Below are 17014 nucleotides of genomic sequence, written 5' to 3'. Positions count from 1 at the left end.
GTTGCGTGTGTGTACGGACCTTTATAGTTTTGTTGCGTGTTTGTACGGATCTTTAGTTTTGTTGCGTGTGTGTACGGATCTTTATAGTTTTGTTGCGTTTGTGTATGGACCTTTATAGTTTTGTTGCGTGTGTGTATGGACCTTTATAGTTTTGTTGCGTGTGTGTATGGACCTTTGCAAAGATAAAAGATAGAAGACCGAGAGCCCAATATGGTGTAGTATGTATAAATAGGGGGAGGGATGTATTATGAAATGCAAGTAATATACTCACAAACCAGGGTTGCCTCCAAAGCAACCACTGCTCAGGCAGGTGGGGAGAACAAGCCTGTCCCCACTCAGGATTAAGATGTCGCTCTCCGTGGATAGAGGAAATGTGTAGGGTAGATCACCCTTCCACCAAGGGTGGACTTCTGGATGCACAAAGGTGTACAGAGGCGCCGGAAGGATAAAAATATATAAAAAGTTTAAAATTGTTTTGGTTGCGGTGGTGGACCAATCAACCATAAACAGACAACCGAGCTGTCGATTTTCAAAATATATACAGGATCTTCTCAAAAAATTAGCATATTGTGATAAAGTTCATTATTTTCTGTAATGTACTGATAAACTTTAGACTTTGATATATTTTAGATTCATTACACACAACTGAAGTAGTTCAAAGCCTTTTATTGTTTTAATATTGATGATTTTGGCATACAGCTCATGAAAACCCAAAATTCCTATTTCAAAAAATTAGCATATCACGAAAAGGTTCTCTAAACGAGCTATTAACCTAATCATCTGAATCAACTAATTAACTCTAAACACCTGCAAAAGATTCCTGAGGCTTTTAAAACTCCCAGCCTGGTTCATTACTCAAAACCGCAATCATGGGTAAGACTGCCGACCTGACTGCTGTCCAGAAGGCCATCATTGACACCCTCAAGCAAGAGGGTAAGACACAAAAATAAATTTCTGAATGAATAGGCTGTTCCCAGAGTGCTGTATCAAGGCACCTCAGTGAGAAGTCTGTGGGAAGGAAAAAATGTGGCAGAAAACGCTGCACAACAAAAAGTGGTGATCGGACTCTGAGGAAGATTGCAGAGATAGACCGATTCCAGACCTTGGGGGACCTGTGGAAGCAGTGGACTGAGTCTGGAGTAGAAACATCCCGAGCCACCGTGTACAGGCATGTACAGGAAATGGGCTACAGGTGCCGCATTCCCCAGATAAAGCCACTTTTGAACGAGAAACAGCGGCAGAAGCGCCTGACCTGTACTTGACACTGGACTTCAGACATTTTGGCATTTCCCTCTCCCCAGTCTTCCTCCAGACTCTGGCACCTTGATTTCCGAATGACGTGCAAATGTTGCTTTCATCCGAAAAGTACTTTGGACCACTGAGCAACAGTTCAGTGCTGCTTCTCTGTAGCCCAGGTCAGGCACTTCTGCCACTTGTCTGGTTCAAAAGTGGCTTGACCTGGGGAATGCGGCACCTGTAGCCCATTTCCTGCACACACCTGTACACGGTGGCTCAGGATGTTTCTACTCCAGACTCAGTCCACTGCTTCCGCAGGTCCCCCAAGGTCTGGAATCGGTCCTTCTCCACAATCTTCCTCAGGGTCTGATCACCTCTTCTCGTTGTGCAGCGTTTTCTGCCACACTTTTTCCTTCCCACAGACTTCCCACTGAGGTGCCTTGATACAGCACTCTGGGAACAGCCTATTCGTTCAGAAATTTCTTTCTGTGTCTTACCCTCTTGCTTGAGGGTGTCAATGATGGCTTTCTGGACAGCAGTCAGGTCGGCAGTCTTACCCATGATTGCGGTTTTGAGTAATGAACCAGGCTGGGAGTTTTAAAAGCCTCAGGAATCTTTTGCAGGTGTTTAGAGTTAATTAGTTGATTCAGATGATTAGGTTAATAGCTTGCTTAGAGAACCTTTTTGTGATATGCTAATTTTTTGAGATAGGAATTTTGGGTTTTCATGAGCTGTATGCCAAAATCATCAATATTAAAACAATAAAAGGCTTTGAACTACTTCAGTTGTGTGTAATGAATCTAAAATATATCAAAGTCTAAAGTTTATCAGTACATTACAGAAAATAATGAACTTTATCACAATATGCTAATTTTTTGAGAAGATCCTGTATATAGTTTATTCAATTGCTCCCAGTAGAGAGTCGCAACGCGTTTCGCGGGCAAGGACCCGCTTCTTCAGGCAATAAAGGGCAGGAGCAATACACTAGAAAATGACAGAGATACATGGCGATTATCAGAATACTGTGTGTGGTACAATTGTATGCGTTCAGTATGTTATATAAACACATAATTATTACAGCGTGGATAGTAACAACAACATGCATATGTTTATCATTAAAATTCCATAAAAATTGTACAATGTAATATAAGTTGCAATATGGAATTTTTATGATAAACATATGCATGTTGTTGTTACTATCCACGCTGTAATAATTATGTGTTTATATAACATACTGAATGCATACAATTGTACCACACACAGTATTCTGATGATCGCCATGTATCTCTGTCATTTTCTAGTGTATTGCTCCTGCCCTTTATTGCCTGAAGAAGCGGGTCCTTGCCCGCGAAACGCGTTGCGACTCTCTACTGGGAGCAATTGAATAAACTATATATATATTTTGAAAATCGACAGCTCGGTTGTCTGTTTATGGTTGATTGGTCCACCACCGCAACCAAAACAATTTTAAACTTTTTATATATTTTTATCCTTTCGGCGCCTCTGTACACCTTTGCGTATGGACCTTTATAGTTTTGTTGCGTGTGTGTACGGACCTTTATAGTTTTGTTGCGTGTGTGTACGGACCTTTATAGTTTAAGTTAAAAATAAAAGAGGGGAGATAAATAATGCAATACCTTTAGTAAATCAACCACAATGTTTATTGTTAATCCTTGCTACACATAAAGGCAAACTGAGATGTTCCCAACAAAAGTGGAATTTCCGTGTCATCATTTACATTAAAAATAGCTTTACATACAAACAGATAAGAGCAGAGTTGTTTTCTATGATGAGTGATGTGACAAGGAAACATTCTATAGTGAGTACATAGCGTGTATATAGTGTGTATTGTCCAGCCCAGTAGTGAGTGACGCTTGTACCTTTTTGGCGGCAGCGTACAGCAGTTTATGCAGGATGGGAGTTGCAGCCGCACCGAGGGTGGAATTTCCTGCGAGGAAGAGATGTAATCATGAATCAAGAAGTGTTTCCACTAGAACAAATAAAGTCTCAACCAAGATAAACACAGCCTAAATGTTAAGAAGATAAAGTTATGGTAATATGAAATCGGAGGTGCAAGGTTTATTATCTTTGTTCTCCAGCACCAGTCAGAAAACCTGCAGAACCGTTTAGAGAAATGTTTCAGTAGAAGGAATCAGACTGGCGTTCCAGAATTCACTGCTAAATAGATGAGGTCACCGCTCATTTTTAAACATCTTAAATAAGCAGAGTTCAAGCTGCCACTCATGTTCCTTTTCAGCCCCTGAAGGCTGTACAACATGTGCTGCTTATCACCATCTGCTGTGTGAGAGAGACAGAACTCATATTTTCTCACTACACTCTGTTAGTTGCGGATAAATATATGTGGTATCCTTCCACGCAACAAGAGTACATGCCAAACTTCTCGAGTTCTAAAACATTTCTCTAGAAAGTAATTTACAGGGGCACATCTTAAAGTGGCTGGATAGTGTAATGGTAAAGGGGTCTGCCTCCAACACAGCAAACCAGGGTTTGAATCTCAGCTATTCCTGTTCAGTAAGCCAGCACCTATTCAGTAAGGAGTCCTTGGGCTAGACTCCCCAACACTGCTACTGCACAATATAAATGTTCTTTGTCTTGTCTTAAAGACAAGAAACCAATAGTCCCTGTACAGTGTCTTCATGATGCATCCCTGGTAATTATTGTCTACAGAAATGTTTTAGAACTAGAGAGCTTTGTAATAAGAACCCCAGTTTCCGCGTACATGCAAAAAGGGTGTCCGAAATAGCGGTTAGTAGAATATCAGTAACTTTACCGATTCTATTCTTTTGCATCTCAAATTCTAATAGTAAAATATTGGTAAATGATACTGATAGTTTACTACAACTAAACCTAACCCTTAGGCCTGAACGATTTTAAGAAAAAATTGAATTGAACAATTTTTGTCTGAAATTGTGATTTCGATTCACGATTTCCTTCAAATCAAGCTTTGTTCCCCCTCTGTCCCCATCTCTCCTTGTGCCCCCTTTGCCTCTTCATGCCACCTCTGGGTCTATCTTGCCCCCTTTGTGTCTCTGTCACTCTCTGTGCCCACTCTGTATCTCTCTGTGCCTCCTCTGTCCCCCAAGCTGCATCAGTTCTGGACATAGCTTCCAGCACGAGTCCAGTCTATCCACTTCGCCTCCTGCAGGCTCTGATGCACGGAATACTTCCTATATGTCATGTGACATACAGGAACCTGGAGTTTGCCAAGCAAGCACAAAAGCCGGCAGACTGCGATAGAGGACGGACAACGTTGGACTCGTGCGGAAGGTATGTCCAATGCTGAGGGCCGCATGCATCGGGACTTTGGAGAAGTTTGAAGCCACTTCTTCAAACTTCCCCATGTGGAAAAGACGTGATTGCGATAATTGCCGCTTTGACGATTCCAAAATCGTGATCTTGGTGATCATGATTTTGGTTTGAATTCGATTTATCTTTCAGGCCTACTAACCCTATTTTCACAAAGAACCCTCCATCTACTAATGCCTAACTCTAGCCACGCCCTCTGATGCCTAACCCTAACCGACTCCACCCCCCCCCCCCCCCTTGCCTAACCTTAAAAAAAAAAAAACATTGCCAACTAACCTTGAGGCTAGTTTCCCATATTGCGTTGATTTCACTTCTTTCCTCGCACTGCACCATGTTACGATACTGTGTACGTCCCATCAGTTAAATGAACCAACAACAGCCACTCTGCAGAAGCCCATCTGAACAAAGACTAAATTCCATACCCTACCCATCCAAATGGGATAGTCAGAGAGGTACTAGGAGTGGGCAGCAGACCTGACCTCCGCCCACATTCTCCCTCTTCTGAGAGTTTAACTCTTCGCGGCCAGCCCTGAAACACTATAACTGAGCAGAGTCTTATCTACCTGTCCTTGTTGGGTTCTTGAACCAGTCTAGCAGTAGACCGAAAAGCCCTCCTACTAATAAGCAATGCTTGGTGAAATTTGCCTTCTTAAAACAGAAGGAAATTTGCAATAACTCAGCTATAAGTGAACATTTGTGGTTATCCGCAATGCTTCACTACTGAATATGCAAATTATCCCTTTTCACCCTTGTAAGCAAGGCAAGCATCCAGAACCAGTGGTGTATAGCAAGCCTATAGCTTGCAATGATATTAGTCTTTTCTAGGGTTAAACCATGTTCCAAAAGCAGTCCCTCCCTATCACAATTTGAGTTTGTCTTTTCTACCAGTTGATCCTCAATCCTCTCCTCTGCAAGGGTACCAAACTCACACTTCGTCACCAGCTGTCTCAATTTTGCAACACACTGTGAATTTATCAGCATACTGTCCACAGTATTGGAGCTTATATCTTTCTGCAACCACATTTACTTAAAGAGGATCTGTAACGTCAAAAGATCCCCTGGGGGGTACTCACCTCGGGTGGGGGAAGCCTCCGGATCCTAATGAGGCTTCCCACGCCGTCCTCTGTCCCACGGGGGTCTCGCTGCAGCCCTCTGTGAAAGATGACGTCAATATTTACCTTCCCGGCTCCTGCACAGGCGCTCTGACGGCTGTCGGCTCCGAACTACACGCAAATACCCGATCGCCGTCGGATCTGCTCTACTGCGCAGGCGCAAGTTTCCGGCGCCTGCACAGTAGAGCGGACCCGACTGAGATTGGGTATTTCCGTGTAGTTCGGAGCCGAAAGCAGCCACAGCGCCCCCGCTAGAGCCAGCAAAGGTAAATATTGAACTGACAGTCGGGTCTGTCGCCGGCTGTTCGGAGGGCTGCAGCAAGACCCCCGTGGGACAGAGGACGGCGTGGGAAGCCTCATTAGGATCCGGAGGCTTCCCCCACCCGAGGTGAGTACCCCCCAGGGGATCTTTTTGACGTTACAGAGTCTCTTTAAGGCACAAAGAAGTTCTTTAATGCAGTGAGAGCCAGGGCCGTTTTTTACTTTGTACCACCGAAGTCCCACTGTCATCTGTCGCCCCTGATAAAAGCATCTCGACCAACTCGCCCCCCAATCCCCCCTCTCCCCACCCGCCTAGTATAGGTTACCTGATTAGCCAGGTATTCTTCCACCATTAGTTTGCCAGATGTGCCTCCTCCTCCTTCCTTTAGTTAGTCAGGTGTGTGTGTCCCCCTTTCATTAGCCAGGTGTTACTTCCTCCTTTTATGGTTAGCAGCTAGGTGTACTGAGCCTCCAACCCTCCCCCTTCAGGTTTTCAATACTATGAGCAGATTGAATAGGTAGGCTATCATACTACACCAGTGGTAAATTTGGCCAGTCTGCAACTGAAGGCAGTCAAAGCTTAAAGGATGAATTGCTGGAAGAGCTTTTCTATATCCAGGTTGGTACTCCTAATCCATCTGTTACCAGCGAGACCTTATTCTGAGAGTGCGTCTAATGCTGAGGTCTCCTTCGAGCACTCTTCCTCTTTATTCTACAGTCAAGAAATTACATCATACAGTTGAAAGCCAGTGCTACTACTTCACAGGGCAAAAATTCTTCCTTCATCATAATGTACCATAAATGTCACCTTAGTCATCATCAGAATCAGAATCAGATTTATTTCGCCAAGTACAACTGTGAGTTGTACCCGGAATTATTTTTGGCACAATCAGGGTCGGTGATGGTACAGTAAACATAGGTTATGCATTACACAAGTTACAGTAGACAATACAGTAGACAAACAATAAGCATTCCTCAGAGCATACCTTACATATAACACATTGCACATTGACGAGAGAAAGACAAGAAAGACCAGAGGGGTCTGTCCAAGAGCTATGTCCAGCGGAGCTGCCAGCCACAATCTGAGCTGCGCTCTCTGCCCTGCAGCCCTCCAGACCCCCCACATGTAGTGAGAGATAGACATAGAGTCCCTTCGTCCCCATAGTTGTTAACCAGTCCACATGGTCCATAAAAGTCCCAGCCCCACAGCTCCCACACAGATTTGCAAAAATTAGCCCCTGGCCTGCGCCCCCCCCCAGCAGATAATCCGAAGGGGGCTGATGATGATTGTGATGACCGCTGCTGTGCTTCCCTCCGGCTCCTCGACCCGGCAGATGTGTCCATGTGACCTCCTGGCTGCGGCTCCCAGACCCGTTACCTGAGATAAAAGGCTCAGCAGTGGCAGCCTGGTCCTCCATGGCTGCACAGCGGAGCGGCTCCCACTGGGGAGGGGAGGTGATCCCAAAACGAGCAGCCCCTCGTGATCGCTGGCGCCTGGCCTGCCGTTGTCGCTGGCAGCGGCGTTGGCTCGCTGGAGGGCGAAGCAGGAGCGGCGTGCACGGGGGACCGCAGCCAGCCACGTGGGTGGCGGCCCGATCCCAAAACGAGTGGCCTCCCGTGACCTCCGGCCCGCATCAGGTGTCCTGCACGCGGCCATGTCCCAGTCGTGGTAGCTGGGCGTCCTGGGTTGCCACAGCGGCGGGTGCTGTTGGAAATGCGGAGCAGCCGGAGATGGGCGTGCATGGGGATCCGCGGCCAGCCACGTGGGTGGCGGCCCTATCCCGAACCGATCGGCAGCTCGTGACTGCCGGCGCCTGGCCTGCCTGTGTCCCCTGGATGAGAGGAGTCCATCCCGCCCAGAAAGACGAGTGGACGACGGGGGAGAAGGGCAGCAGAAGAAAAAGAGCCGGAGCCCTGTGTGCCGTGGCGTCTTGCTACAGCGCCATCTTAGATATGTCATAACATATTCTGACCTTAGTCTTTAGAGCCATTAGATCTCCAAGAGGACCAGGTTGCTCATCTGAATAGGGTACTGGGTTTTGGCTATATGGCTTGCTAAAGTTTACAAGCTTCAGCTGTGCATTAAGTGTAACCACAGATGTTCACTTAAAGCTGAATTATTGTAAATTTCTTCTGTTTTAAGAAGGCAAACTAAGCAAACTTCACTGTGTGACATTGTTCTCATTGGTGGTTTTGGCGCTTCCCCCTTCCTCACACCTAACCCTAATCTCTTCTTATGCAGCCTCCACAAGGAGACAAGGCCATGGCCATGGTTGAGTCCCCACATACAAAAGTGTGCTGACCAAGTAAGCTCTGGCTCTGGTAGCCTGAATTCTGTGCACTGTATGCTTGTCCTGTAGAAGGATGGTTTTGGCCCTGACTAAAGGTTAAAAGCCTAAAAGAGATATATAACAGTGGTATTGTAGCCCACCAGCAGCCTGATGATTACAGTCATCATGATAAGTAATAACAAAAAGTCGATCATCTCAAATGTGAACCTACATTCATGTTTTCTGCAATCAAACTTCTATTCATTGATTTTCTACGACAACAAAACAGTGGATGAAAAAAATAGTAAGATATTGATTAGTGCGATGATTTGTCTTTATGGAGAAAATCTGGCAACCATTATTTCTGCATTCCTTTTCTACAATTACCTATGAGAAAATGTCAACAAAAAGGACTGAGGCCTCTTTGTTATTTATTTTATTCTACATTACTTTCACTAGAGAAGAAAAAAAGCATAGCAAGAAAAAAACGAAAAATTCGTAGCCATACAAACTAATCACTACTTGACTACCTGCACAAGTCAAAACAGAAATAAACTGTAATTTGCTCCAAGGGCTCATGGACTGCTGGTCAATAGATCCAGAACAAAGGATAATGCAGAAGAAAGCACTTGACAGTGGATCAATAGGGAACAGCGAGTACGGTGAAATGGTAGCAGCAGGGAAGGTAACCTGTTCCACCTCATCATACGTGAAAGTGCTCATATTTTTATTATTTAGTGTTTATATAGAGCTGACATCTTCCACATTGCTTTTACAGAGTTTATATACTCTTGTCACAAACTGTCCCTCAGAGGAGCTCTTGATGGACATACCACAGTCATATGTCCATTGTAGTCTAGTGCCAACTTAGGGGGGAAGCCAATTAACTTATCTGTGTGTTCTTGGGATGTGGGCAGAAACCGGACTGCCTGAAGAAAACCCATGCCGACAATGCGAGAACATACAAACTCTGTGCAGATAGTGTCCTGGATTGTAATCAGGGAGCCAGTGCTGAAAGGCGAGAATGCTATCCACTACGCTATCATTCATTGCTTTAAAGCAACCCTGAACTGAAAATTAAAAGTCAAAATAAACATACACACATCATACTTACCTCCCGTGTAGTCTACCTATCAATCTCTTTCTCCTCTCATCTGTCCTGTTTATACACTGATCAGTGGAATTCTCTGTCTGACATTTTGGAAATAGCCATTACCCCATAATAACGTTCTAGTCAGCACACTGTTAAACTGCACTATTGCCCCTTGTGAGCCATAGGGAAAAATGGACATTACCTTGCTCATCAGTTGTCCTTTCAGTTATAACTGACAGCAACTGCTATATAACTGACAGCAACTGCTATATTTCAGTTCTGACAAAATCTTGTCAGAACTGGAAGGAATCATTGTAAGAAGAAAATGGTGAGCTTCTGAGAGGAACTGTCGTCAAGGTATGTAATATTCATTTGCAGGTACATCATATGTTTATTTTAAATAATTTTACTTGGTTTGGATTCCCTTCAAAGGAATATAAGGTACTATTATTATTTATTTGTTAATCTGAACTCATAAAAAAGTAAAAGTGTGTGTGAGGGACAATTCACATGACCCTTTAAATGCATGGTCTAGGAGCTTTCATCACGGCGTAGACATCATCACTTGGCAGTTGGCACCAGCAAAGAACTGTGCCACAGGGTTGTCATCCCCTTTCTTTGCTGTAGCACTCCTGAGACTTGACGAGGTATAATCCTATTGTGAGACAATAAAAATACCTAGACAGGTAGCTATGTAAGTAAACAGGATACCTAGAAGGCAGCTTTTCTTTTTTCCCCCTTTAGTTTTGTTATAATTTAGTGACAAGGCCATTTTTCACAATCCAGTGCTCTGCAGCTGTCTGATGGTGGCACTGGTGGCATCTGATTGCTGCTGTGATGTTTTTGTTTTTTTTAATTAATGTATTTGTTTTTGTTTGTTGTTTTGAAAAAAAACTATTTTATTTAAATTTATGTTGCCCCCCCGCCCCCACCCAACATCCAGTCATATAGATCACCTCTCATAGGCATTAGCCTATGAGCGGGATCCGTTTCCATGACTCTCCTGGGGACAGCTCAACGACAGAGCTGTCCCCTGTATAGCACTGCAATAGATGGCAGCGTTATACATATAAATAAATGTATTTTTTGTTTGGTAACAGCCTGATTGCTGTGGCCGCCTCTCTCCCCCTGCAGGGAACAGTCACAGAGCGAGCGCTCGTTCCCTGCAAATCTTGTACATCACGAGATGATGCAATCCGGGGTTAGGCGGTCTCAGAAGAGCCACACTGTGGCCGCAATTCTGGGTGAGGCGGTCGCAGAATGGTTAAAGTGTCTCCCATATAAGTGTATACAAGTAAAAGTGCCCAGATTGTGAAAATAATGATGATCTTAACATAATGTATAGATGAGTATAATATGTGGCAAAACTACAAATCATGGGGCCCCAAAGTACATTTTGTAAGGGGCCACTAGACCTAGCCATATTTAAGCAATGACATCACTCCTCCATCCTCCTTTATGTATATAAATAGACGTTGCAATGTATGTTGTTTTACTACTAAGTTTTCTCCTAGGAGATATTTCATATCTTATCGATTAAATGCTTTTTAAGCCACCAGCAAGCAAGACAATAACCAGAATATATCTGACAGTACTGCTGCGCCTACTGTTTGGTGCTTTTTCAATTGCAGAGTGCTGAAAAGTTGTTTTAAACAGAAGTTGAAAATTATACCCTAAAAAAAAAACTTGGAGAAAAGGTGAATTGGATCGGGCCATAATCACTACTACCCCCGCCCCCCCCTCATTTCCCAAATCCCTACACTCTGAATGCATCCAACCCTTCCTTAAAATCCACCACTTACAATTGCCCAATGGTCACAGGGAGGAAAAGACGCAGAAATGAAAGTGGCAGTTAGCAGATTAGGGCTCAACGGGCCCCTCTGCACTCCTGGGCCCCATAAGAGTCACTAATGGCTGCTATGGTTATTGTTACACTTCTGCTGTATATGAACCAGCCTTAAAAATTAAAAATGAAATCTATAAGCCAAAGTTTGGCATCAAATCAGTTTCACATAAAAAACAGACCTCTTTTTCACCTGAATAATTTTATTTGAATGATACATTTAGTAATTTTGTAATCTATCAAATAAGCATTGCTAGAGGTATCTGCCTAGTTCTTTACATGTACAAATGGAATATTCTGTCCAACACATTCACTATAATGAATTTGTTAACCAGCATGTGATTTATCCTTACCAATAACAGCACAGTCCAAATTTATGTAGGCAACACTCCGGGAGCCTAAGACTTTCTCCATCTCCTGCGGAAGGCAAAGTACAGTCATTCTCAGCTTCACTGGTACACAAGAAAAACATTACATTCACTATCCTTAGCAATGTGTATTATAGGTAAAGTAAACATGTAAAAAAAAGTCAATTTTTTTTACCTACTTGCAAACGTTTCCTTTATGGGCAGTATGAAATATTAACACATTTCTGCTCTTTTATGAATAATAATTCCAACATTTTTATAGTACTTTTCTCCTGTCAAACTCAAACTCTTGCCCAATGACTCCTTACTGAAAGTACATGATAAGCTTGGGGATAGCCCTGACATTGAGCAGAACATTCCGGTTTTGTGGCTGGTGTGCTTCCAGTGCTCTTCCCACTATTAATAAGAGCAATTTGCTCAAAAAAAAAAAAAAGCTTCATTAAAGAGACACTGAAGCGAAAAAAAAATATGATATAGTGAATTGGTTGTGTACTATGAATAATTACTAGAAGATTAGCAGCAAAGAAAATATTCTCATACTTTTATTTTCAGGTATATAGTGTTTTTTCTAACATTGCATCATTCTATATTATGTGCAGATTACACAACACTCAGCATTCAAAATGAGTCTTTCAGAGCAGTCTGTGAAGTAATGACCTCTCCTCTAGCAGAGACAAAGTAAACAGTTAACTTACAGTTGAGATAATAAAAGTCAGATAACAGCCCTCTCCACGACTAAAGGTAGCCATACACTGGTCGATTTGCCATTAGATCGACCAGCTGACAGATCCCTATCTGATCGAATCTGATCAGAGAGGGATCGTATGGCTGCCTTTACTGCAAAGAGATTGTGAATAGATTTCAGCCTGAAACCGATCACAATCTGTTGAGCTACTCCTGCCGCCTGTCCCCCCTCCCCCCCCGTATACATTACCTGAGCGCCCTCTATTTGAACTTCCTGGTCACGGAGTGACACAGGAAGCGCCGGGATGGAGCCGGAACAGAGCCGTGCAGCGCGGAGAAGATGCCCGGGAGCCAGCTTCAGGTAATGTATACCGGATCGGCCGCCGCTAGCGACGCGCTCCCTACCCGCGGGCGATCGAGGGTAATTTCCCGCACGGCGCGATCGACGGACCGATCCGATTTCAGGAGGAAATCGGATCGGCGGGTACGTTTACCGCGAACGATTGGCAGCAGATTCGATCCCAGGATCGAATCTGCTGTCGAAACGGCCACGAATCGGGCCATTGTATGGCCACCTTAAGACTTAGTCGGAGAGTTAATGGCTTGTTTGCATAGAGATAACAACTGGAGTTTCTTAACTCTTCCTGTACTGGAAACAATTAGACTGATGTATCTGATCTTAATGTTTTATTTCTTAGCTGTACTACACATACAAATCATAATATCATAATTTTTTTTTTCGCTTCAGTGTCTCTTTAATGGTAAAGAGAACTAATAACTAATAACAAATGTGTGTATGTATATATATATCTGATGATGAATCTTAATAAACAATGAGCAATAGTTATCCTACAGTAAGGCAAAGTAGTATTAGTAGAAAAAGACAAATTACATCAAACTTACAGATGAACAATGGTGAAAATAACAGAATGAATACAACTTTTTTTTTTTTCTTACAATATTCATTTATAAATTATTTAGCCAGTGTTTGCCAATTGTAAAAACTTTCCTCACCCTGCTTTACATTCTGAAATTTATCACCGGTAGTGACATCTTTAGTCTTAGGCAGGTGCAGCTCTGCGGAATGTCTGTTTCTGAGTATCCCAAAGCTAACGAAAATAATACCTGGTCTCCCAAAATGCTTTGGGAGGAGAATTACGCATAGTTAAAAAGCCTAGGCTAGGAATCACTGGGAGGGTGGGGCTAAATACCAATTTACAGCAATATATACATACAGATGAAGTCTGTGTGAAAACCGCTCGACCCACCAATCGCTGGACCGTGCACGGCCAGGTCAGCAAGGCCCACAGTACACAGCAAGAAGGTCCGCACTTGTCCAGGATTCAAAGTCTTTATTTAGGACGTATCCAGTATAGCAATACACACATGCATCAATAAGCTAACATGTTTTGAGCTACCTCAGCTCTTAATCATAGCTGATTGAACAATGGCCACAACCCCCTATAAATAGTGGGATGTCCTACTCTTACCAATCAAAACTCCACCCCCACATGGAGGTGGAGACAAAGGCAGTCATTCTTGTGAATGTTATACCAAACAATATACCTTATAAAAGCGAATAAGAAAAATTTATAAAAAATACAAGAATACTAATAAAAAGTAAATAAAAAACAGCGATAATGGACAAAAGTCTAATAAGTATAGATGAGGCAACACAACCATATTGGTAAGTGGAGTCCACACAACTATGTTGGCAAATGGAATCCATCATACCAGGATAGGGTACATAAAATCGGGAGAATCGAGACCATTGGTAGCCATTTAAGTAATAAATGCTAGATTCCACCAGGCGTTTAAGCCATGGGGCAGCCTGGTCCCCAGGCAATATATCCACATTGCCTCTCTTTTGAGAAGAATTTTACATAAATCGCCCCCTCTCTTCGGTAACGTAACCCTCTCCACACCCTGAAAACGGAAACCCGTCATGTCCCCACCATGTACATCCCTAAAATGTTTTGCTACATTCGAAATTTTAGTAGTGGACTATCCCGCCCCCAAGTAGTGTTCGGCTATTCTCTGTCTCAAAGGCCTGGTAGAGCACCCGCCATATTGAATTGAGCAACAAGTGCAGTCAATAAGATATACTTCATAGCGGGTGCCACAATTAATAAACTGCTTAAGATCATAACGGCGGTCATTTGAGGCAGAGACAGACGTTCTTGTTTTGTAGTGTAGGTGGCAATATCTACATATCGCAACGGTACATCTAAAGGACCCCTTAACTGCCAACCAAGTGTCCGTAGTGGTACCGGATGTAAACAAACTAGGAGAGAGCTTCTGCCCCAAAGTGGGAGCCCGTCTGCTGGAAAATCTCACGCCACCCCTCAGGACAGGCGAAAGACCAACATCCCCTTCCAAAATAGGGAGGTATTTAGAAATGATGTTGGTCACACGCCTGTACTCCACTGAATAGGTGGTCACAAAGGTTAGTTTTAGTTGGTCGCGAGCCAAATGACTGTCACTCTGTAACAGCTCAATCTGGCTTCTTTCCATGGCTCTAAGTCTCCCCCTCTTGATTGTCCTTGGGGGGTAACCTCGTGCCCTCAGGCGTTTTTCAACAATGACTAGCTCCCCAGATAGATTCTCTTCCCTAGAACAATTCCGTCTGGCTCTGATAAACTCACCGACAGGAATGCCGCGGATAGTGTGTGCTGGATGACAACTATCCGCTCTGAGAGTGGCATTGCCACTACACGATTTCGTATATGTACAGGTGTTAACAAATCCAGTGTCGGCATCCCCACTCAATGTAATAACCAGGTAATTGATGGAAACAATGTCAGCCATATAAGTGAACTGTAAGTTCAAATTTTTCTGGTTGAAATATTCAACCAAACATGCTGCGCCTGAAGCGTCGCCCCTCCAGATAATCAAAAGGTCGTCGATGTACCTCCCGTACCACACAACACTCTAGAGCAGACGGCAGTCTCCCCCAAAAATGTGGCACTCCTCCCACCACCCCATATAAAGATTGGCAAGGGATGGTGAGAATTTAGCGCCCATAGAGGCACCCCGCCTCTGGAGGAAGAAACTGCCGTCAAACATAAAGTAGTTGTGGGCCAGGAGGTACATACAAGTAGTCCCCGACTTACGAACGGCATGGATTCTCTGTTTCCATGGGAACAAGTAAAAAAAAATGTTTCAAACTGGACTTGTAGTTTTTGAGAAAATCGATTTTAAAAAAATCTAAGAAAAAATGGCTTTTAAACTTGCAGAAACAGGTACAAAGGGCAGAGGTGACACAGAGGGGGGCACTGGAGGCACAGAGGAGGTACAGGGGAAAGAGATGGCACAATGTTCCAACCTAAGAACAGATTCAGGTTAAGAACGAACCTACAGTCCCTATTTCAATCGTTAACCGGGGACTACCTGTATAGGACGTGTTTCTGATGCTGAGAACAGGAAAATGGGTATCCTGAATAATTTACTGCTTTCTATTATATTGTCACTACAGTGCCTCTTCAATGTATTAATGCTTGTTATCTTATATGAAGATGAAGGTATGAAACAATCAAACAAAGGTAACAAAGAAAGAGCTGAAATTAAACGTCTTACTGGTTTCAAAGAAAGGAGAGTAGAATGTAATGGAATCAACCAATCTTAGTCTTAGGCGGTGACAAAGTTGGTTATATTATACCTAGATTTAAATGGAAATTGTGACAATAAGTGGGATCTTAAAGTGGATCCAAGATAAACTTTTACTCATTGCTTAAAGGGGTGCTACAGTGAAAACTGTAAAATTTAAAATATGTGCAAACATACACAAATAAGAAGTACATTTTTTCCAGAGTAAAATGAGACATAAATTACTTTTCTCCTATGTTGCTGTCACTTACAGTAGGTAGTAGAAATCTGACAGAAGTGACAGATTTTGGACTAGTCCATCTCTTTATAGGGGATTCTTAGGGATATATTTATTATCAAAAGCACTTTGTGAATGGCAGTTGCTCTGTCCAACTGCCAAAAAAAACTGTGTAGGGAGCAGGGAAGCTGGCCAGCATCATTGTTTTAATCCTTTTTAGGGAATATCTTTATAAAGAATAAAAGCCTCGCTGAGAATCCCCTATGAAGAGATGGATTAGTCCAAAACCTGTCACTTCTGTCAAATTTCTACTGCTTACTGTAAGTGACAGCATTATAGGAGAAATGTAATTTATGGCTCATTTTACTCAGGAAAAAATGTACTTCTTATTTGTATATGTTTGCACATATTTTAAATTTTACAGTTTTTCGCTGTAGTGCCCCTTTAATTGTGTTCCTTTCATATAGTTTATAGGGCATTCCTCAAGCCAAATAAATTTTTTTGTTTTGTTTTAACACTCTAATTCACTATAAACTAAACAAGCCTCATCCACAGCTCATTTTGTGCCTTGGCACTGTAGCAAGGGCTTATGGGAGCGCAGTCTGGGCAGGAGGAGGATGAGGTTACTAGCCATTGATTTCAGAGGCAGATGGAAGAAGGGAGGAGGAGTGGGGACAGAATTTACAGACAGGCAAGCTGAAAGCATCTCCAGCCCTCAGCCTGTGACAATGTGACAAACAGAACATGGTTGCCCTCATTGTATCACAGGAATAAATAATCATAAACTTTTGAAGCTGTTTGCAGCGGGATATGCTGTGTAAACTATCTAAACTTTAGATAAGATATATAGACAAGTTATCAATAAATCAATAAAAATCAATTGACTTACCTTACTTCCAGCCCCTCATCTGTCCTTCGCCGCAGATTTGGTCTCCTCGCTGGTCCCCCTGGCAGGCTCTGAAGTATCCCCAACGGGTCAGCATCTTCTGCACATGTG

At 43.1% G+C, this 17014-nt stretch overlaps 1 protein-coding gene across 1 annotated transcript in view; it reads right to left on the bottom strand.

Annotated features, from left to right (window-relative positions):
- Positions 1-17014, bottom strand: part of LOC137531888 (putative N-acetylated-alpha-linked acidic dipeptidase) — a 217217-nt gene that overhangs the window by 55521 nt on the left and 144682 nt on the right. The window contains exons 11-12 of the mRNA XM_068251892.1: positions 11496-11559; positions 3117-3184 (exon numbers count right to left, since the gene is read on the bottom strand). Of these exons, the coding sequence (XP_068107993.1) occupies positions 3117-3184; positions 11496-11559 (132 nt within the window). The remainder of the gene's footprint in view (positions 1-3116; positions 3185-11495; positions 11560-17014) is intronic.

Source organism: Hyperolius riggenbachi, chromosome 9 (assembly GCF_040937935.1).
Source record: "Hyperolius riggenbachi isolate aHypRig1 chromosome 9, aHypRig1.pri, whole genome shotgun sequence".
NCBI lineage: Eukaryota > Metazoa > Chordata > Amphibia > Anura > Hyperoliidae > Hyperolius > Hyperolius riggenbachi.
Note: the sequence above shows the minus strand (reverse complement) of the source record. Positions and strands in the feature narration are given on the sequence as shown.